This window comes from Acyrthosiphon pisum, chromosome X (genome assembly GCF_005508785.2).
Source record: "Acyrthosiphon pisum isolate AL4f chromosome X, pea_aphid_22Mar2018_4r6ur, whole genome shotgun sequence".
NCBI classification, from domain to species: domain Eukaryota; kingdom Metazoa; phylum Arthropoda; class Insecta; order Hemiptera; family Aphididae; genus Acyrthosiphon; species Acyrthosiphon pisum.
Genome location: NC_042493.1, coordinates 48,138,706 through 48,162,197, shown reverse-complemented (window position 1 = coordinate 48,162,197; position 23,492 = coordinate 48,138,706). Strand labels below are relative to the sequence as shown.

General features: G+C 27.6%; 4 protein-coding genes and 1 long non-coding RNA gene across 5 annotated transcripts; 3 read left to right on the top strand and 2 right to left on the bottom strand.

The window, feature by feature from the left end:
* The first annotated feature begins 2,200 nt into the window (after positions 1-2,200).
* Positions 2,201-3,512, top strand: LOC100571664 (putative nuclease HARBI1). The gene is made up of 2 exons (XM_003240943.1): positions 2,201-2,434; positions 3,174-3,512. The coding sequence occupies exons 1-2, from the start codon at positions 2,201-2,203 to the stop codon at positions 3,510-3,512; spliced, it is 573 nt and encodes a 190-aa protein (XP_003240991.1).
* Positions 3,513-4,422: 910 nt separating this feature from the next.
* On the bottom strand, positions 4,423-6,170 carry LOC115033305. Its single transcript, XM_029485627.1, has 5 exons — positions 5,951-6,170; positions 5,324-5,509; positions 5,160-5,256; positions 4,874-5,104; positions 4,423-4,712 (listed from the first exon to the last, which is right to left on the bottom strand). The coding sequence occupies exons 1-5, from the start codon at positions 6,110-6,112 to the stop codon at positions 4,486-4,488; spliced, it is 903 nt and encodes a 300-aa protein (XP_029341487.1). The 5' UTR covers positions 6,113-6,170; the 3' UTR covers positions 4,423-4,485.
* A 1,334-nt stretch (positions 6,171-7,504) lies between these two features.
* LOC103311923 (putative nuclease HARBI1) lies at positions 7,505-9,434 on the top strand. Its single transcript, XM_008191762.1, has 5 exons — positions 7,505-7,647; positions 7,892-8,030; positions 8,191-8,423; positions 8,522-8,696; positions 9,153-9,434. The coding sequence occupies exons 1-5, from the start codon at positions 7,505-7,507 to the stop codon at positions 9,432-9,434; spliced, it is 972 nt and encodes a 323-aa protein (XP_008189984.1).
* A 7,936-nt stretch (positions 9,435-17,370) lies between these two features.
* LOC107882203 lies at positions 17,371-19,270 on the top strand. Its single transcript, XM_029485626.1, has 2 exons — positions 17,371-17,534; positions 18,271-19,270. The coding sequence occupies exons 1-2, from the start codon at positions 17,441-17,443 to the stop codon at positions 18,624-18,626; spliced, it is 450 nt and encodes a 149-aa protein (XP_029341486.1). The 5' UTR covers positions 17,371-17,440; the 3' UTR covers positions 18,627-19,270.
* Positions 19,271-20,896: 1,626 nt separating this feature from the next.
* On the bottom strand, positions 20,897-22,275 carry LOC107882202. Its single transcript, XR_001678650.2, has 3 exons — positions 22,149-22,275; positions 21,602-21,715; positions 20,897-21,007 (listed from the first exon to the last, which is right to left on the bottom strand). It is a non-coding gene; the product is annotated as an uncharacterized LOC107882202 (long non-coding RNA).
* Positions 22,276-23,492: the final 1,217 nt, after the last annotated feature.

The window sequence follows — 23,492 nt, the reverse complement described above, 5'->3', positions numbered from 1 at the left end:
GGAGCATGTAGAAATGCCCCCCTTGAAATGATGAAATCTCCCTGTAAAAAAGGTGCTCAGAAGGAACAAATATATACTACTAATGAATATTGAGAATTTTGTCTCTACAAAATATGGATTGGAATGATTTTGTTAAAAGAATTTGCTGCACAGAAATCTAGAAAAAAGTTTTGAATTTCAACTTGTGTTTATACTTAATGTACTAATGTTTAATAGTTCTATGCTAATAAAACTTGATTTAACAATATGCTTATAAATATATATAAATTATACAATTTAACCACTGTTGTTATGTATGCTATTTTTTTATGATGGGTAAAGGTTTGTAAAGGACAGCATATTCGTTAACCCGGCACTGTATATAATAAAATGTGTTTATTTTATATACTAGCTGTGGATGTAAACGAAGTTTATCATGATATTATGGTTTGATTTGGTTCTACCACAAATGTCTAAAAGAATTACAACAAATTGTGCAATAATATGGTTTTTTGCCGGTGTAACAGGCAAATCTTACCCCCAGATAATTTTACCGGGGGGGGGGGTACGATTTTCCTAGTCATATTTTACCCCCGGTAAGAATATCCTAGGTTAATCTTACCTCCCGGTAAGAATTTCCCAGGAATATTATACTGGGAGGGGGTATGATTTGCCTAGGATATTTGTATCCCCCCGGTACAATATTCCTAGGATTATATTAAGTTTAAAAACGATAAAAAAATAATTTTTTTTTTTTAAATCGATTTGTTTTTTCACGTTTAAACAACGATAAGAAAATTTACTTTTATAGTTCATTACTTTTTGAGTTCCGCGCAAAATACTATACAAAATTGAAAAAAATATTTTATGAGTGCGTTCTATATAGGTAAACACTCGAATAGTACTTACTTAACTATAGAACTAGCGAACTATTCGAACTATATCGTATATAGGTATCAAATTTATAACTAAGTTATCTGTTGTTCATATTTTATTCTTTTGCTTATCGTATTACTTATATTATCTTTACTTATAGTATGGGCATAAACGTATAATACTGTTAGATAGCTAAACAAAATAAGCTAGTCAAAATAATGACTTGGTGGATTTTATTTATTTTTTTTACAAATTTAGTAGGTACACTTACCTATAGTTTGATTACACCATAGATGTCAAGTTCTTTATTAATTTTAAAAATAAATGTACATTATTCTAAAAAAAAAAAATGTTAATTTGATATATCTTCAGACTATTTTGGAAATAAATAAAAAATAAAACTAATACAACAACTTTTGATTTTTAAGAATAAAATATGTAAGTTGGTATTTTCTTTCTCACACTATAGTCTGAACAAAGTTATTTTCTAAACTATTATAACTTTTAACATTGTTTACCTATATGAATTTTACACTTTTATTATTTTCTAGCTGTACCCTAACTATAGGTGAGTCATTTAAAAACAAAATAATAGCTTATGATGATAAAATTTAAATAATACTAGAGCCAAGATGATTATTTAAAATTTAAAAATTTACAAAACACAAAATACATTTTATTCAATTAATGAATTAATCTATAAATCTGTTACTGATTTATTAATAATATATCATACAATTATAGGACATTTCAATTTAGTCTGTTTATTTCTGTGCGACTGCGCTTAATAATACACTTAAATAGTTTAATATAAATTATTCTTATTAAAGATATATGTTTCACCATTATCCAATTATGAAAGATTTTTGAACTCTAAGGGTGGGTTGCATAAACGTTCATTAGCGATTTACAGAGCCGTTAACGCACTAACGATCCGTTAAAAAAAATTGGGTGTTGCTTGAACGACTGTTAACGTTAACGGGTCTGTAAATTATCGGCTATTGGACCTGATGAATTCTAGATGAATTCTGTAAGTCGATAAGTTAGCTTAACGACAACTTTCGGTTCGTTAAGCTATCGGAAGCTGTGTTATCGACAATTAAAAAAAAAAGAGATTCTGTAATTAGGTTTTCGATAAGTTATCGATATTTGTCGTTAATAAAATCGATAACAGACGTTAAAAATAGTGCCACTTTGAAACCCCTCGTTAACGTTTAACGAAACATATTATTTGTATGTGTTTCCTCATCATAGACTTATAATATAAGTTAATTATAAGCCTATGTTCCTCATTCTTCAAAACATTGTTTTTTCTTTTATTATTTTAATCAAATTTAATTTAAGTATGGCTCTTGCTTATTTGGCTTGGGAACAGATTTTTTTGGAAGAAAGAGTTCTTATAATCGGAAGACGTTTAGAAAGAAGAATACTTAGGGATGGTCAAAACCCTTTTGAATTACCGAATGATGAATTCATGGGTGCATTTCGTTTGAGCCAACAATTGGTTATAAATATAATTGATGTATTGAGGACATCATTACAGCATAAAAGAACATCTGGATTATCTCCTGAATTACAAGTAGGTATCTATAAAAAAAATACTAAATAAAACTATTATTCAGTTATTGTAATTGGCAATAATATTTTTCCAAACAAATATTCAAATGAAAATAAAATATTAGAAAAAAATCAAAGTATTAAATATAAGAAAAGTATTTAAAATAGGTACCAATGAAAATACTTCATGCTGAAAGTATTTAACAAATTATTCAATACTTAAAAAAGTATTTGAATACTTTTACTCAAATACTTTACAGCACTTATGAAGGATAAACAATTACTTGTAATGTTTATTATTAGTGTTGTTTTTTGAACTCATTTAAACAGATACAATTCAGAAAGTATTTAAAATATATCAGAAAAAAAATTTAAGAACCTAATATATACTTGACATGTGTTTAAATACTTTTTAATTGTAAAATCCAGTATTAAAATTAATTTGATAGTTAATAATTTATAATTAAAAGTTGTAATGTCAGTTATAGAACTTGGTATAATATACTACTTATTATACCTCATTATATACTAAAAAAAATGATAATACTCTAATAAAAAATTGTAATATTAAACTTTAATAAAAATTAACAATAAATGGTTGTTAATGAAATCTAAAATAAATAAATATTAAAATCAATGTGTAATAATTAAATTTGAGTTACAAATAAAATAATAATATAATGATTATCAAAAAACAAATTGAAATGTGATTCGATGAACAGATAATTGCCTATTGCCTAAATTTAAATATATTTTTTTAGGTGTTAGTTTGTCTTCATTTTTATGCACAAGGGAGTTACCAAAAAGGATTAGGTGGTAATAGTATATTAAATATTAGCCAACCTTCTGTTAGTCGATGCATACATTATGTTACTGAAGCTATTAATCAGCGTCTGTTACGAAAATGGATTAAATTTCCAATGACTAGTGCTGAAAGACAAAGAGCTCGAGAAAATTTTGCACACGCTCCTCAACCATTTGAAGGTACAATTGGTGCCATTGATTGTACATACATACATATACTTGCTCCTCGGCAACATGAAGAAGCATATGTTAACCATCATGGTAAACATTCATTAAATGTGCAAGCTGTAAGATAAGTTTTTTTCATCTTACAGTATTGTTTTTTATACTTTAAATTACCTATGTCCTATATCATAGATTGTAAATTCAAAATTACAAGTTTTAAATATTAATGCGAGATACCCTGGTGCTAGAAATGACTCATATATTTGGAGTATGTCACCAGTGCGTCGAGGAATGGAGTACCATTATAATAATGGTGAACGCCAAACATGGCTAATAGGTACCTATTTAAGATACATAAAAACATTTTTTTTTAAAAACATTTTTTTCTCTTTTTTTAACTAAGATAATAATTTATATTATTATTATAAATGTATATTTAAGGAGATGCTGGTTATCCGTTAGAACCATGGCTGATGACTCCATTGCCACACTATCCAGAAGGTACTAGACAGTTTGAGTATACTAAGAAAATTTGTAAAGCTAGGAATGTAGTAGAACGATTTTTTGGGGTGTTAAAAAGCATGTGGAGATGTTTGTCTTATCAGAGAGTGCTTATGTATTCACCTGACATGGCAGGTAAAATTGTCAATGCATGTGCTACTCTTCATAATATTCGTATCCATTGCAATCTACCTACTCTTGAAGATTTTGATATCATCGATCAAGAAAACAATCAAGATGAATTACTTGAAAATCAACCTGAACCTGAATTTGACCCAGCTCTAATCGGCAATGAAAGAGGACCTCGAGCAATTGCTCAACGTATTCAAAAACAATTAATGTTGGAACAGTTTGGAAACTATAGAGATGGAAACAATGATCAATAAAAATGCATTACAAATTAAAACTATAGTATTTGTTATATTTTAATATTTTTTAAAATAATTTATTATACATTCTTTTTCATTACATAACAAATATATTAATCACTTTTATTTAGGAATTTAGCATAACAAATTATAAACATTATTAAAATAAACTGATAAACCTTTTATCATAAAAACATAAATTTAGTAAATGATTTGAAATAAGAATTTCAAAAATTTATAGTTTATCTATAACTTTAGTATAGATTTCTATTATAAGTTTTTCGTTTTCCAACCTTTTTTTATCGTTCTCCGCTAACTTCTCCAATGCTGTAGCAATAGTTGTAAGTGCATCGGCTATTTTAAAATTTGCTTCAACTTGTTTTTCAGCAATCAATGAGAACGCATCTCTGGCAGTCTGTAGTTGATTACCTAATTTCACTTGCTTTGCATTATTTGTCAACACTATGAAAACCAATTAATAAATAAATATTTTGTATAATAAAGTTTTAAAAAATATACAACACAACAAATTAATAATATTTTTAATTTAAAAGTAGGTACAAGGGTACATATTTATATTAGAATTTACCCATTAAACTACAACTATAATGAAAAATGTTTACTTTGCTTTTTTTGAATTGATTGAGATGTTCCTATTGAAGCTGAAATTGGAGTTGCTAGTAAATTACTTTTTGGAGTAGATTGGGATGGTCCTATGGAAGCTGAAATTGAAGTTTCTTGTAAAAGATGTTTTGATGTAAACTCGTCTTCACAATAAGGTTGTAATACTACATAGTTGTCATCAACTGTAGCTAACAATTCATCCAGATCATTTATGTTCTCATTTATTGTAACTAAAAACAGATTCAATCATTAAAATGAATTAATACTAATCATAACAATACAAACCTGGATCTATATCGGTAGTTTGCCTCAAAGTTAACACTGAAGGTTCAGCATCAAATATCCCTTGATCTCCAGCAACTAAACGTTCAATATTATCCTCCTAAAAATAATATAAGTAAATTTAAAAAACTCTATAAGCAATAAATCTTATTGATATTTTATAATACTTGTTCTTCTGGCCAAGAGTCTGCACATTCAGTTCCTTCGACATAATCATGACCCATCAAACCAAAGACTTTTTTATCCAAATCACTTAATGGAGGTAGATCTATTTTTTTATTTCCAGTTTTCACACGAGCTGCTCTCAGTGCTCCTACTTTTTTGGAAGTTTTGGTTTTTTGGTCTCTCCATGACTATAAATTAAAGACAAATAGAGAAATTGTAATGGCCAATGGTGTGGTAATATATTAATATAACCTTCTGGATATTACATTATTTTGAATCAACAATTACATATAGTATTTTAGTCCTCCTTCTTTACTACAAAAAAATCACTTGTAATGTAATTACTATTTGTATAAGCACAAGTAAATGATTACAAAGTTGATCAAACTTTTAAATTATTTTGTATTATTTAAATTATTTAAATTACAACTTGAATTGTTGACTTTAATGCTGTATAAGTTACATAGAAGTTCTTAAATTAAACATTTGTAATTTAATGCAATTTGAATTAAGTAATGTTTATAACTAACATTGTTATTTATATTTATGACTAATTATCATTTAAAAATTACTATCATAAATGTGTGTTTATAAAGTTAACATAAAAATACTTAAAGTAACAAAATTACCTCTTTCCATGATTTAACATTTTTGATAGCTTGGTTTGGGTTTCTCATATTATTTAAATGTGTTGCGAGTTCTTCCCAAGAACCTTGCAATTTATTTTTGGCATTTAATGTTGTGAATTTTCCTGTAGCAACTTCTGGATGCTGGATAAGATAGTCTACCATAAACTCTAGTTGCTGAATATTTCGACGCCCTTGCCTTTTTTTTTTTTGTGGGTGGTCCATGGCTGTAGATAATATTAAACATAATATAATATACAATTTATTTTAGAATTTTAAAAATGTCAATAATGATAAATAACATACATACATTATTTGTAAATAAATGTCTATATGTTAATAGTATTCACTAAATACATTTACAATGTGTGATAAAGATAGGCATACTTGTTTAAATAGGTACCTACCACAAATATGTAATAGTAGTACAGTCATAGGCGCACATTAAGTCTTAAACTAGGGAGTGCTAAAATGTTTTATCTTAAAGTGACCCTTGGGGGGCTTTCCCCCCCCCCCCCCCGTACAATTATATATACCAAACATACATTATTATAGTTTAAGTTTTGAGGGTGCTAAGCACCCCCGTATGTGCGCCAATGAGTACACAAGAGTACTCACCTAAAAAAAATACATGTAATGTAGCATGTAGGTACCTACTACCAACTCTATATATTATAACATAATATAATTTAAAAAATTTAATACATACAAGTATACAAAAGTATGGTTTTATATTATTCGATTTTGAAAACAATAAAATTATAATTTATAAAATTATTTTATTAAATTGTTTATCAGTATAGTTATAATATTTATACCAACTTCCATATTATGTGTCTAATAATATAGCAGGTATACATATATATATATATAATTTGTATTATTATTTATTGTGTTTTTTTTTAAGTCTAACACATTTATAATTTGTAACCTTCTATAGGTAAATATGAAACTGTAGCCATTAATATATATGTAACTTACCTTTCATCCATTTTTTATTTTCTTTACGCCAAAGAAGAAAGAACTACACTCGCTTTTAAATGTTTAATAATAATTTTGAAATCGTAGTCGGAATGCGCATTATCACTTCGTAATAAATTACAAAAATAGAATAAGTAAATAAACGATTTAAAAATATTATCATAAATAGGCGTCGTTGATTGGATAGATTAACTAGCGTCTTTGTTTTTGTGATAGGATAACGAATATTTTCGATAACAATAATTATCCATATTGTATCGATTATTATTCGATACAACGTTTTATAGAATACGGTTTTCGTTGAAGTGATTCGATACAAGCTATGAATTTCGATAAGCTATTTTAACAAACTTTTTCGTTAAATCCTTATCGACTTACAGAATTCATGTACTGTAAACTATAGGTCGGATTTTGGATCGTTAACTTTTAACGATCCGTTAAATATGGTGATAAGAAATATTAAAATTTCTTATCAGTCATATTTTTTTTTTATTACAATATACCTATTAGTATTAATAAAATACACATTCAAAAAATATATTGTTCTTTTACTTTTTACTATAACACACATAAAATATGTCTTTATCTGATTCTGATTCATCGAGTGATGATGATTTTGTTATTGAGGTGCTTCGTGTGTTACCGAGACCACGTTTTTTTCGTGATAGATCCAATCCATTTACAGAATATGATGATATAGATTTTAAGCAGCGATTTAGGTACTTATAAAATATTTGTTTTTAGTATTTTCCCATATAATAGATGGTAATGCCCTCCATTTAGACCGGATATTTGGTCTAAAAATGCAGTCTTGTAAAGAATGCTTTTATTTTGTATTTTAATAATTGAGAATTAAGGTGTTCAGATAGTTTTATTTGAATACTTTACAAAACTCTAAAAATGGGTAAACACAAATAAATGTCTCTATTTTCATGAACTTCATACTCGAGTAATGTTTATCAGGTTGTCTAAAACAATGTTGATTGAATTACTGGACATGGTTCAAGATCATTTATGTCAAAATACACTACGCAATATGTCATTGTCACCAATATTGCAGCTTCTGATTACACTTAGATATTATGCAACTGGTGCTTTTCAGGTGAATATTTTAGATTTTTATGTATGCCCCCGATGAAGCATTTTTAACTATTGTATACATAAAAATATATATGTCAAATTTTAGGCAGTTCTGGGAGACCATATACGAATCCATAAATCAACAGTGTGTCGTATCATAAAAAAAGTGTATACATGTATAGCGTCACTTAAACCAAATGCCAAAAACAGAAGCTGACAGAAAATTAGTGTATGAAAATTTCTATAAAATGCGCCAATTTCCTAAAGTTATTGGAGCAATAGATTGTACACATATCAGAATCCAATCTCCCAATAAAAATATTGGAGAAAGATTCCGCAACAGGAAAGGCTACTTTTCTATTAATGTCCAAGCCGTACGCAACAGTAATTTGCAGTTCACAAATATTGTGGCTCGGTTAGTGATAATTTAATGCAAAAAACTTGTCACTTATATTAATTATTATTGATAATATTTTATTTTCTATTGATATACAAACATTATTTAATTATTAGATGGCCAGGTTCAGTCCATGACTCAACAATATTTGATAATTCTTTATTAAGAGCTCAATTGGAGAATAATGAATTTGGAGATGCTGTACTTGTGGGAGATGGAGGTTATGCATGTCGTAATTATATGATGACACCTCTTTCCAACCCTACTACTGAAGCAGAAGTACAATATCAAGTAAGAAAACCATATGATAATTTCATAAAACAGCTACAATATGTGTTGCCCTGTACAAAGCAATAACTGCAGTACTTGAAAGTATTCGAATACTTGTATTTAAATACTTTTTTTTATATTTCAAATACTTTTAAATATTTTTTTACTAATATAATATTTTAAATACTCATAAAATACTTTTTATTTCTATTTTTACTATACTAAATACTTTTTTTCTTTCTAGTCTACTCCAAATTCTAATTACCAATATTTCGGAATGTACTATTTAAATTTTGTTTCTAAAATATGATTTTATAATGGATCTAACTTCTGAGAATTTATAAATTAGGTTTTAAAAGAAAGTATTTGAATAAGTATTTTAAACACAAAGTACACCAAGTATTTAAATAACTATTCTGAATATATTTGAAAAGTATTCTTAACAAGACTGGCAATAAGATATTATCATATTTTTAGAAAGCACAAATCGGCACAAGAAATGTCATTGAAAGAACATTTGGTGTTTGGAAAAGGCGGTTTCCTGTGCTATCTGTTGGAATTCGAACTCAAATCCCAACTACTCTTGTAACTATTATAGCTACAGCAGTATTGCATAATATGCTTATCAAATCAAATGATCCTCTACCTGTAGACGAAACTCTCTTAATTGATGATTTGCGTCAACAAGTTCCTGTCTTTCTTGTTCCTCAAACTGGGAACATTAAACGCAGAACATTAATTGACACTGTATTTTCATGATTAAAAATAATATTAAGAGGACGTCACATGTATTGTCTACGACTTACAAATGTATAATATTTATGTATTTTTTTTTTTTTTATTAAATAATAACTGAATTACAATATTTCCTTGTAATAACAATAAACATCTTTGTATATCTAAAGACAAATAACACAAAAAATATAAAACACAAAAATTATTTCTAAACTTTGAAACATAAAAAAAAATATAAAATTAAATAATAAATGAATCCAAATAAGTAATTGGACATACCAGTCTTTATTTTAGCACTAGAGATGGTAATTTTATAAAATATATAAAATAATAATAATAATAATACACATAATAAACTCCCTGTTTAAAGTTGTCAACCCTTGAAAGACATATTATTACATTTCTTAACATAGCTGTATAATGCATGTTCAGAATATGTACCTACTACAAAATAATTAGTTATTTGCAAATTTTTCTTTTTCTAAATGCAAAATGTCTTCTTGTAGTTGTAATTGTTTTTTTCTTGAATCCATTTCCATTTGTTTGGTTGCAAGTTCAGTATTTAGTATTTTATTTCTTATTTCAGCCGCTTGAAGTTCTAATTTTGCTTTTTTCATTTTTATATCTTGGAACTCCGACAAAAACTCATTTTTAGCTTCCACTTTATTCGTTCTTTTTTTTGTTAACTCTTGTAACCCTTCACAAACGGTTTTTTGTGTTGAATGATATTGTCCTTTAGGAACAGTTACATTTTTACTATTATTTTTTGCTGATGAGGTACTATAAGTTTGATCTGGAATAGTTGTGTTGGATGGTTTTGATTTTGGCATATCACTTGCATTTGATGTAACTGTTTCGCATTTTTCATTTGATGAAATCTTACCTAAAGGATAATTTATAAATGAATATCTATGTTTATGTTACCTATAACTATTATGTGATTGCTTACCCCAGTTGATTTGTTGAGTACCAGGATATGTTAAGTCTTCTAAAGAAACATTAAACTCATCCATTTCTTCATTGTCGAAAGTAACAACTTCTACATTATCCATACTATCATTGTCATCCTGGATATTTTTGAAATTGTCTCTATTATGGTTTTCTATCAGTTCTAGAATTAATTGTTTAACAAAAGTTATATTTTCAATTTAGTCTATGTAAATTAAAATAATAGCCAATATTTAACCTGTATAGCTAAAATCATCGTCGTGTGGATTCACAAGAGATTCTATTCGGTCACCTATAATTCCCAAAACCTGTTCACTGACACCTGACATAGTTTTTGAGTACTTTCCACCCCCAGTTTTATATCTTTCAACCTGCATTTATTAAATACCATAATTATTATTTTATTTTAATATTACAAACCAAATTAAGTAATACTTTATTATTTTTAGCCGTTTTGTTCAAATTTTCAAAAATTTGCTTGATTTCATCAACTGTTTTAAAACCAGATGTTTGATGAAGATTGGATGTTTCTGTAATATTTGACCATACTTCATCTAGTTGATACGGACGACTATTTAACTAAGTAAACATGAAACATTATAATCAACTGCTTTGCGTAATTTTAAAACTTATTTCAGATTAATGATGGATACCTACATAAGGAATATACAATTAATTCCCAAAACATAATAGATATATGACGTCATGACATATCACATAGGTACATAGCTTATCTGCAGACACGTTATCAAAGGGGGGGGGCTCTAGAGGCCTGCCCCCCTACAAAAAGTCAGTGGCCCCGAACTGGCACCCTTGATTTTAATTTTTAAATATCATGGTATTTAACTATCCCAAACCAGCTAAATCCTGAATGTATATCATAATATGGTACTCCATATAGTTAACAATCGTTTAACAAAAAATTAAATAACGGGATTCTATTTTATAAAAAAGAAATTCAATGGTTTGAAACATGATTTTGGTTAAACTATTTTCGAAAACCAAAAATCTACAATTTTCAAAATTTCGAAAAATTTAAAACTGTTTCTACTATGAAATACTGCGGAGATCAAGTTGACCTCCAAAAATATTTATTTTGGATAATGCCCGAGTAACATTTCGTAGGTTCAGTGTCGGTTATTTTGCACAGTGCCCATAACACAGTGCAAACACGGTACCAGTGTGTTCAAAGCCTCGTATACGGTGCACGTTTTGTTTATGGGTTATAATAATTACTTTTCAATAAATAATCGGTTCTTATATGGTGCATTAGTTCAAACTGTGTGCAATGTCTTGAGGATGCAACAGTGCACAGGTTTACCGTGCATATAATGTGTGAAGGTGTTCTATAAATCATTTGTATTATATGTGTATGTGCTAATATGGTACTACAGTGCAATATTAACACGGTGAACTAAAAGTGTATCAGCGATTAGAAGTACTGTGTTCGCATTGTACGCTGGTGTCTGTTACCACAGTCAACCATAGGCGAAATTTGAAGGGGGGGGCTTGGAGGGGCATGTTATTTAATGCCACGGCCCACGGGAAAGACCTTTGTTTATCACCATAGAAACGAATAAAAAATAATAATATTATGATATTTATTCAACTTACAAGGCTTTAATAATTTTTAATTAATATAATAACAATATAAAATAGGTATCCAGATTCCAGATTGACAAACCGTCTCCACTTAGAACCGTTTTTCTTATATAAATTATATCATTGAATTCAAGTTTAATACAATCCATCATACATTGACCCACTTGTAAACTACTGTACAGCAGAGTAACATCCACGTACCCGCTTTTTTAATATTGGTTTTGTTTTTTACGACAGCGCCATTCATTATGTTAAATACTTATATTTTAATAATAATAATCTTAAAGCCAAGCCTCTACCCAGCACCACCTAATCACCACCTATGTGACAGAGCTCCTCACGGGTCTGTTTTATTTAAATACGTAATGTCATGCAGTCAGAGTCAACTGCAGATGTCTATAATATAATAATATATAATATAATATAGTACATCTATCACCCGGTCATACGTCCGGTTGACTATGCGTCGACACCGACGACCCGCGCTTTAAAATCTGTATAATATACTAATATATCCTCTGTATATAATTATTCTTGTTGTTATATAAATAACTAAAGAGTCGATGTAAATAAAATATAAATACTGATGGTACTGCTTGTAATAATTATTATTTTTTTTCAACAATCGTCTTGAATGAAATATTAAAATAAATAATTTTTCAATCACTCTGTATATCTAAGGAACACGCTGTATACATCCGAAAATATGTTATGGTTTTAAGTTATTAATGTTATTAAATTAATTGTATCCAGATGTAACAACAATAATAGAGTATAATATATGTTATGTTATTGTTATCGATGTTCGAAGACATCGTCATTTCGGGGAAAAAATAAATATACACACTAAAAATAACCAATTATACCATTATAGATTCTTGCACGGACTAAGATATATCTTAGTCCGTGGATTGGTAGACGGTATACCTGATCGCCAGGCGAATGATCGCCTACAATATATTTGAAAACGTTATCTCATCGCCAATCAATATTATGAACTGTCAAAGTGAAGTAGTGAACACTTTATTTGTCGACACCGGCGACAGGGCAATGTTATAGATATCGACCGTGTTAAAATAATAATTTGATGCGTAAAAGATGCAGCGGTGTTCGTATAACACCGTGCATCCGTGCCGGTGGATGTGTAAACTGTAAAGTATCTATCATGATTCACGAATCACAGTACGAGTTTACGGGTTTTTCCATATCGAACTGCTGACTGCTGCACCACGTCGCCGCTGTCGCGCGTCGGCTGCAGGCAACTGCCAACGAATTACGAATTACGATTTACTAATAACGAATAACGTATTAACATCATAACGCCAGCATTTGCCATTTGGTATTTACGATTACGAATTTAAAATTTCATTTTCACAGACATACATACCTACTTACGCGGTTACGCTGTAACAAATTACAAATATTAAATAATTATAATATGGTGTACCTAGTGTCCTAGTACTGTCTTAGTTGTATCTTACAATATTATTATCTTATATTATTTTGCGAGTTATCCGAACCCCGACATTTTGTCTGTTCGGGCTGTGAATTGTGAACTTTCATGAATGGTGAATAGTGAGTGATTGGTGTCTCGCATTCTCACACTTTTGTTTGGACGTTTGGTAAAAGGTAAGTACCTACCTAACATAATATTATTATTTTAATATTTTTAATAGGTCTTAATTACAATTAAAAGTAGCCAATATTCAAGTATGCTTATGGGGTTCTCCGTGGTCTCTTTGGATTTTTTTACAGACTTTCTTAAGAATATTAAAAGGTGAATCCTCAATAAATGTTTTGATAAAGAATATAAATTGGGCCATATATAGTAACCAATGGTTTCTGTGAAACCTAAATCCATTATTGTTTTATGATTCACATATCTTGCAAGATCATTTTTTTTTCAAATTGAGTAAATTATGCTTAACAAATATTAAGAAAATTTAAAAATGTACCTAGAACATATTTAACAAATTAAAACTTACATTTTTATTTATTAAGTATAAGTACCTATGTGCCTATAAATACATAATAATAAATGATAACCTTAAATTATACAGGTACATATTATTTTTTTTAAATGTCTATTATAAACATAATAAAATACATAGTTGTTAGCTTGGGTAGGTATTAGGTATAAAAACTGAAATGTTGATTGATGTGTACAACTTAACTTGTTATAAATTATTTGTCTATATGAGTTTTTATCAAGGTTTTTATATTGTATAGTAGGTACTACATAGCATAAACTATATTATAAATTTAGGTAATTGTTGTATTATTATTTATTTATATTGATATATTGTCTATATATTTTTATTTCAGAGCCTACCTTCTCACAGTATACCTATACAGGCTACAGGATTTTTTCAATCTCTATTCAGTTTTAGAATGTGAGTAAAATTTTTAAAATAATGCCTAAATATAATTCACATATTAAGTTTAGTAAATCCACTCGTTACCGACAAAGAAAAAAAGCTTCAGCTTTATTTGGAATTTTGCCTAACATTAATAATATTGAAACTCAATCTGAAGAATCTAATATTTTAAATGAGTCTAAGTCTATTCGTCTTAATGACATCTCTCATGAAGTTAATTTAGATATTTGGTCCTTGGATAATTTATGTACAGATACGGCCAGTCCTCTTGAAAACACTGTCAACAATAATACTGTTATATTTGAAAATATAAGTGAAGATCATGAATCGGACTCGAATAATTCTTCAGAATCATCATTCTTAACAAATTCTTCAGAAAACCTTGACTTAAAACTAATATTAGCCTTATGGGCAATTAAACATAGTATTACTCATTCAGCATTAAGCGATTTGTTGAAAAGTCTTAAACAATTTCCTGAATTTTCTGATATGCCTATTGATTCTCGAACACTATTAAAAACTCCAACAAAGATTTGTACTAAGAAAATCAAAGATGGTATTTATCATCACTTTGGATTTCAAAATGAAATCCGTGAATTACTTGAGAATTTACAATCTCCACCACCAGTTTTAATGTTAAATGTTGGCATCGACGGTCTTCCGATAACAAATAATCCGCCTAGTCAGATTTGGCCTATTCTTGGATATTTTTCTAATGTACCTACTGAAAAAAAAAATGTGTTCATTATTGGTGTGTATCATGGAAAGTTAAAACCCTTAGATTGTAATGAATTTATGTTTGATTTTGTTGAAGAGCTTAAAACACTAATCGACTCAGGATTTTATTTTAAAAATGAGAAAATAAAAATTTTATTTCAAGCATTAATATGTGATGCTCCAGCTAAATCATTTGTTTTAAACGTTAAAGGACATACAGGTAAAGTATCATTTGTATGGTGTCATAGTGAAGGTATATGGGATACTTCAAGAGTATGTTTTCCTAATATTGATTCTATACCAAGGACTCATGAAGAATTTATTCAGTACAGTGATACTAATTTTCATAATGGTAAAACTATTTTGACAGAACTGGCTTCATTTGATCTTGTGAAATCAATACCATTTGATTATATGCACTGCGTGTGCATTGGTGTTATGAAAAAACTCCTTTTGTTTTGGACTGGGTCACCAAAACATGTACAGACACTGCCATCAAATTTAATCACTGTGCTAGATCAAAGATTCAATAAATTAGCTGAATTCACACCCGACGAATTTCAAAGAAAATTCCAAGAAAATAGTCGGCGTCATCCCTTACGAGATGCTAGTCGATGGAAAGCATCAGAATTAAGACAGTGTTTATTATATTTAGGTTGTGTGGTTTTTAGAGACATTTTAAGTGATGAGGCTTATAATCATTTCTTAGAACTATTTGTTGCAATTCGAATACTTGTAAAAGATAATTGTTCTGAAGAATATAATAACTATGCAAATCAACTTCTTCGTCATTTTGTGTCTTCATTCAAGACAATTTATGGTAAAATATATATGTCACATAATATACATGCACTTATACATGTAGCTGAAGATTCAAAAAAGTTTGGATCATTGGATTCTTTTTCTGCTTTTCCCTTTGAAAACTTTATGCAACCGTTGAAAAAAAAAATTAAAACTGGTGTGAAACCTCTACAACAATTAGCATTACGATATGCTGAAATACGTGCATACAACCACTATATACATGACGACCTTTCATCTATAAACAAAAATGGTCCAATAAATATAAAGAATAAATTAGAAAATAGACCTATGTTACAAGAAGCCTGTGAACCACAATTTTCTGGTTGGAGAACTAGAAAGTTTTCTATTAAACTGAACAAGGCTAATAATCATGTAAAAATGATTAATGGTGATTTAGTTAAAATAGAAAATATTGCAACAAATAAAATGAATACGTCCAAAATAATAGTTATTGGAAGACGATATGAAAAAGTATCTGAATACTTCAGTAGTCCATGTTCTTCTAGTCTTTTCGAAATTTATGAAGCAAGTTTGTTAGGTTGTTTAAAATATTGGCTCTTGGATGACATTCAAGAAAAAGTTATTTGTATGCCAGTGAATGATGCAACTTCTGTTATAGTCCCATTTATACACTCATAAATTGTATATTTTATATTTATTTACTATTCTCTTAATTTTATTCTAAAATTAATGTTAATATTATTATTCATTAATTTTTTTAATTTTATTTGTTATATCTAATGTATAATGCAGTATAGTATTTTTTGTATATTTTATTGAAACTTTAAGGTCATCGTGGTCAGTTATTTTATTTGAAGAAACAAATGAGATACAACATGTACCATCCTCATGGTATGTATCAGAAAATAAATGCTGGTTTCCTGCATCTAAGTCTGACAATAAAGATGGTACTTTTTTTAATTCTAACCAAATCAAAAAGATGATACTAGAATGTTCTCCGCATAATAGATATGATGGATTAATTTATAAAGCAACTAAAGTTGCAGGACCAAATGGTCCAAATGGTTAGTACATTTTCATTCATCTTTGTCCTTTAATAATTTTTGATAGTTGATATAGATTTTATTTTTTTAGACAACGAACTTCAAGCAAGGCGTGCGTCTAAAGCCTGGTCTGGTCCTGATATTAGTAGTGATGAAGATAATTATAACATAGAGAACACTAAATTAAGAAAGAGAACTATTAAAAAAAACAAGCAAGATCAAATTATAGTTAAAAAAAAAAAAACAAAATCCCTTTTTACATTACCAATTCCACCAATTTCTGCACTAACTACAATTGTTCAAGTATCTGATAATATATCGTCTTCAGATGCAACTATTCACTTAGCTCAAAATGAATCCGCAGAACTATTACAGTCAACTTCCAATAGTGAAGTTAATAAAGATTTTGTCTCTAATGGTAAGACAAATAAATGTTTTTTTGGTATTAATACATAATTATTTTATTTTAATTCACGTGTTAAATTTAAACTTTTAACTGTCCTTAAAATTAAAATCAGATTCGAGCAAAGAATTATTTGATTTTTTGAGAAACGCTAGTGGAGATGATTATACAATAATGTCCAATAATGATGATGACTACCCTGGTATGACAGATCATTCAATTGTGTCTAATCAAAACATTTCCATTGATAAATCATCTCAGAATGATGGTATGTATGAAATATATTATATATTATTATATACATTTATCTCATAAAAATATAAGACATCCTCAAATTATTGCTAAAACGAATATACATAATATTATAATGTATTTATAATTTATAATATATTACATTTTTACTGAATGTTTATATTATTATTGTCTATTCATGAAAATTGAACATTTTCACTTATTTTGATCTGTTACCTAAGAAATTTTCATTTTTTTTTAGTTTTTTCTACAATTAATGAATACATTTCTAAATTTACTTATCTAGACACATATTGTACAGAAGATCCCACTCGCCCACTTTTTTATATATAATATTAGTGCGGGGGGGGGGGACTATCATAACTATTCCTGAAGTTAGTTAACGTGTTAAATATTTATCTATAATTTGTAAAGTTTAATATATTTTAAAATGAGTTTAAAATAATTGTTGAACCTTTGTATTTGTTAATGTTTAGTTGTAATACAAATATAGTTAATTAATAATGATTTGTCTTTACTAAAAAAATAAATAAAGTAATTTACCACCTACCTATTATAATTTTGATATTAATATGAGATATTGATTTATATAATTACAATTGTAACTAGTTAACATAGTAACACTTATATTTTATGAATTAATAGGTTTAATTAAATTAAAACTTAACATGAACATAATATTCAAATATTTATACTTCTTATAAAATTATAGTTATTGAAATATAATAACTAACCTATATGATATTATTTAGTTTTAGATTATTTAAAAACCATAGAAAATAAAATCGATCAACTTAATACGATTCAATTTAACCAAGAGCAAAATTATCGAGATGAAAAAATAATGACCCATTTAATAATGATAAATGGATCTTTATCAAGACTAGCATCAGTTGTGCACAGTAATGCAAAACTTTTAGAAAAAATATTAATGTCTGATTGTCGAATGCGTGCATTAGCTATGCCAGTACCAAATTTGCCATCTCCGTTCATGCAGCTATTACCATCAACAAATTTAGAAGACCTTGCCCTTGCTGAAGACTTATTATGTAATAATGACAATAGTGAATCATTAAAGAATAGGGAAGAATTAGTAAGTCTTGCATAAAATAAAATAATAATAATATTATATAATGAGTACACAAATATTTATTTCAGAAAACCTACATAATACTGAAAGTAGGAAAATTGTCATTAAGTGCAGCACTTAGAGGAGCAATTGATATTTGTTTTACGTCTAATGTTTTAAAACATTTTAGTTACCGAGGAAAAACTAAAAAAAAGTTTATTGATTTAAGTCTCTATACTATCATTTATGGTAAGTTTAGAATTTTTTATTTTATTTTATAACGAAATGGGCCAAAGAGCAAAATATGTATTTTTTGGGTTGTATTAAATAGGTATACGTTTTGAATGGGATATTCTTAACCAATTTTTATCTATATTCCAGTGACAGATCTATTAGCCCCCCCCCCCCCAAAAAAAAAATGTAAGCCCTGGATCCACCACTGCTATATTGTTCGTTTAATATGTTCCATATAGTCCTCATTTAGTGTCATACTTTAAAATATAAAAATTCTTATTCATCTAACATTATTTTATTGTTATAGAAGCTATGTCCGGTTTTATTACAAATGCAAATGATGAAAATACTTTCCACAAAGTAGCTGATAACTATATTCGTCATGCCCCGTCCAAAGAAAAATGAAAATAATAATACTTTGCGAGATTTTTTTAGTGCGAGAAGCATATTTATTATAAAAATTTTTTTTTTCATTATTATTTTGTTAAAATATGGAAGGTATCATAATTTTTTTTTAGTTGTATCAGAAGTAATTTTGTATGACATAATATAATAATTTTTTTTTTTATTTAATACTCATATTATTATACTTAAGTATAAAAAAAAACTTGAATAACGTTATATTTAAAAATATATATTATTTCTAATAGATGTATAAGAAGCATTATTTTTATTATAACATTTTTATACCTCAATATTTTATTTTCTTGTTAGGCTATCGGCTAATATTCATTTTGTATTTTATACTTATAATGTGTAATTATAAGACGTATGGATACATTTATTAAGAATTAATATTGTAATCAGTGTACAATGAAAACTAGTATGGTTTTGTTGTATATAAGTAACTACTAGGGGGTGGGAGGAGGGAGGTCTTCAACCACTCACTACTTCCCTTGGTATTTTTTTTCTTAATGAATATATTATGTAAAAAAAGAAATACAATTTAAAAAAAATTTTAGATATAATATATATATATATATCAGTTATTAATGTACACACCTCATATTATAGAAAATATCTGTGTACGTCACTGCATCATAGCACGGTTACAATTTTAACTGTAGCACCGGGTGTGAATAAAACAGGGCACTATAGTACAGGTTATTAAATGTAACTCATGCACGGTTTTTGAACTGACCACTGAATTGATTAAACACGGTAAATAAGAGCCCCATAGCATGGTTACAATTTTAACTGTAGCACCGTGTGTGAATAAAACGGGGCACTATAGTACAGGTTATTAAATGTAACCCATGCACGGTTTTTGAACTGACCACTGAATCGATTGAACACTGTAAATAAGAGCACCCATGCAGTGTTTCTGAACTGACCACTGAATTGATTAAACACGGAAAATAAGAGCACCCATGCATGGTGTTATATTTTACCATAGAATTTATACTGCACGGTGTCGTCCGTGTTAAAATTCGGTATTCAAATTTTCCCGAAAAACTTTCAGTGAACCAATATAGCACTGTGTCCGACACTCAAAATAGATATCAACTAAAAATTGCCTGAACTTGAATTGTTACTCGGGTAGAGAACTTATATAAAAATCTTAGATCATAATATATTAAAATGGACCGAGCTACGTGTGGTTTGCTTCTTCTTATAGTTATTAAACATATGGATCCGGCTTTGGTCCGAAAACGTGAAGTTTTTTGAAAATAACTTACAATTTAAGATTCGATTTTTTTACCTTTTTAAGTACCATCAAATTAAGGTTGCCTATGCATATAGGTACTTACAAAGTCATAATTGGTAATCGTATTATTATATCATCATTAATAATGTATCAATAATATTGTATCTTTTAGTAATATTAATATTTATACATTATTGTAGGCGTGTAACATATAATTATTAACATAATTTTATATTTAATAGTAGGTATATAATATAAGATTTGATATGTCTTCAATATTCCATCAAGAATTAATTCTTAAGGGAAAATTAATGTCTAAAATAAAACACCAAATTTTTCGAAGCTAAAACTTAATTTGTAAGTTATGTTCAATATTTTATTTCTTTTATTATTGAGCACGAATTTTTCGCACTTATAAGTATCAAAATATTCCACATAAAACGCACTCAAAATTATGAAAAAATATGCAACTTTAATATAAATGGAAAAAATCTTTAAATTTGGAATATGGTAAATTAATTCACATGATAAATTTTGCCTGAAAAATAATTTCAAACAAATTAATTAACTTATAATAATTATTATAGGTAAGTAAAAAATAGGTAAGTTCTAATAAACAAAAAATATTGTATTAGATTCTGAGTGGATTGATGATTGAATTCATTTAATAATGTTGTGTGTCGATTTTGGTTTTTGGTGTAACTATAAGACAAATTACCGTAGTTACATCCAATTCTCACTGGTTGTTTATTTCTATACACGATAATCTTTTCAAATAATTTGATTTGTTTTGAATTGTTTACGGACATTTTCAGTTTCAGGTTTTTTTAGTTTTTTTTCTATGAATGTCAATTAAATGTCATCCCCCTTGATTTTCCCCTACTCACTTCCCCTTGCATTGGAAATTCCACATTCCCACAACTATTATAAATTTAATGATAAGTTTAGTTTGTTGATAGGGATTACTAAAAGTTTAAATTGTTTTCACATGTTATATTGATAAATTAATTTATTATTTGTGTGTACTGGGTAAAATAAATATGTTCTTTGACTTATATTTATATTTATATATTATCATTAATTGTATATTAACTATAACAATAAACAATATGAAGATTTAACTATTCATTACCTGTCTCACAAAATTGCCCTATAAAACCAGGAGGACAAACGCATTTTGGCGATTCCTTAATAATATATCCACCATTTAAACATGAACCTTGATAGTTAGAAGGTTCAACTATACCTGTTTAAACAAAAAAAAAATTATAATTTATTAAAAATGATTATTTCACGTCCATCTATAAATTAATTTGATGTGAAATATATATCCATGGCTGTGAATTGAATGCATTAAAAACTATGAAATGCGCATGCTCCTCATAAATATCTGATAATTTAGGGAATATTCAACATTTTGTAGTTATTAATTTAATGCAAATGAATCAACCTGGCTTGGCGGCTACTTATAGTATACTTATTATAGTCTCGTGGAGCAAAGTGTATTAGATGATCAATTATTACTTTTTTATAAATTATAAGTAATAACCATAATTTTAGTGTAGAGCACTAATAAATAATTATAATATCATAACATACTTTTTTTTCATTTTTATAAAATATAATTGTTATATTAATAATATGTTAATTAATCAATTTATGTTTTTTTAAATACATACGGTTTCCTAGGATATTGAATGGTTTTGGTTTTTTTCCAGAAACATGATCCACAGAAATAATTCGAACATCTTGTTCATCTGCTGAAACATTAAATATAGAAATAATTACATAGCCTATTCAATTTTGATCATTGTCAATATTGAATATTCATTAAGTTTCGATGGTTTAGATAAATCCCACGATAAACAATAGTTACGTCATTACCTATAAGTGGTTGAATATTTCATTTAAAAAATGAAATATTTCAGAATTTTAATAAATTTAGTTTTATTTTTAAATAAGATTTATATTTACATATAATTGTCAGAAATTACCTTAATAATTTTATGGTACCTATATGTATACCTAACCTTTGGTATTATACATTTAAAATGACAGTGATCGAAACCGTTCCAAATTTTTTGTTTTTGGTTTCGGTTTCAAAAAAGGTTTTTCAAATTAATCGGTATCAAGAACGGTTTTTGAAATTTTCGATTTTGGTTTTTTTTTTTTTTTCATTTACCTAATAACTGCAAACTCAATTTTTACTATCTATTTACTATTAAGGGCTGAAACTAAAGCCCTAAATATGTCTGATTTGTAAAATTAGTGTAGGTAAATAAAATTTATAGCAAATTTTTCGTTCAGCAAAACTAATTTTGTGTTGTTAACTTTAACATGTTATACCTACTTTTGCATACAACATATTAATACGATTGAGATCGTTATTCGAATATATTAATATTTAATTTTAATTTACAATAACATCAAACTATATTACAGTATTAATAATAAATATTATGTTATGTGATTAATGCTTATGATATTTCAACAAAATATTAATTTAAATGGATACTAAAAAAAGAGTATCTGACTATTGAAAATATTGTTATTTAAAAAGGTTTACAATTAAGATTCAAATATACGTTATAAATAATATAGGTATTATAGGTTATTAAATTTATAAAAATTTGAAGAAATCGATATTAGTTTTAAATTACAATCGGTTTCAAGAACGGTAATTAAATATTATATGGTTTCGGTTTTGGTTTTCTAAACGGTTTTTTAAGATTTTAGGTTTCAGTTACGGTTTATTAACCAGTGTTTTAAAGCTTTTGGTTTCGGTTCCGGTTACGGTGTTGTAATATGAAAAAACCGTGGTTATAACTGGGTTTTCAGGAAACCGGTTAAACCGGATTCGATCTCTTTAAAATTGTATTCAAATTTGTATAAAATGTTAATGTTTAAATGATACAAGTAAGTATATACAATATTATATATGCATATTGTATACCTACTGAATTCTTACATTAGAATTTAGTTCACTGAACAGTGTGATAAAAAAAATTAAAAATTGTGGCTTT

Bases quoted from the DNA above. Each gene is read 5' to 3' on its own strand.
- LOC103311923 (XM_008191762.1), top strand. From the start codon at position 7,505: ATGTCTTTATCTGATTCTGATTCATCGAGTGATGATGATTTTGTTATT. The intron at 8,031-8,190 runs GTGAATATTTTA...ATACATGTATAG, and splicing joins ATGCAACTGGTGCTTTTCAG to CGTCACTTAAACCAAATGCC. The intron at 8,424-8,521 runs GTTAGTGATAAT...TTTAATTATTAG, and splicing joins TTCACAAATATTGTGGCTCG to ATGGCCAGGTTCAGTCCATG.
- LOC107882203 (XM_029485626.1), top strand. From the start codon at position 17,441: ATGTCCAATAATGATGATGACTACCCTGGTATGACAGATCATTCAATT. The intron at 17,535-18,270 runs GTATGTATGAAA...GATATTATTTAG, and splicing joins TAAATCATCTCAGAATGATG to TTTTAGATTATTTAAAAACC.
- LOC115033305 (XM_029485627.1), bottom strand. From the start codon at position 6,112: ATGGTAGACTATCTTATCCAGCATCCAGAAGTTGCTACAGGAAAATTC. The intron at 5,257-5,323 runs GTATTATAAAAT...TATTATTTTTAG, and splicing joins ACTCTTGGCCAGAAGAACAA to GAGGATAATATTGAACGTTT. The intron at 4,713-4,873 runs GTAAACATTTTT...TGGTTTTCATAG, and splicing joins ATCAATTCAAAAAAAGCAAA to TGTTGACAAATAATGCAAAG.
- LOC100571664 (XM_003240943.1), top strand. From the start codon at position 2,201: ATGGCTCTTGCTTATTTGGCTTGGGAACAGATTTTTTTGGAAGAAAGA. The intron at 2,435-3,173 runs GTAGGTATCTAT...ATATTTTTTTAG, and splicing joins GATTATCTCCTGAATTACAA to GTGTTAGTTTGTCTTCATTT.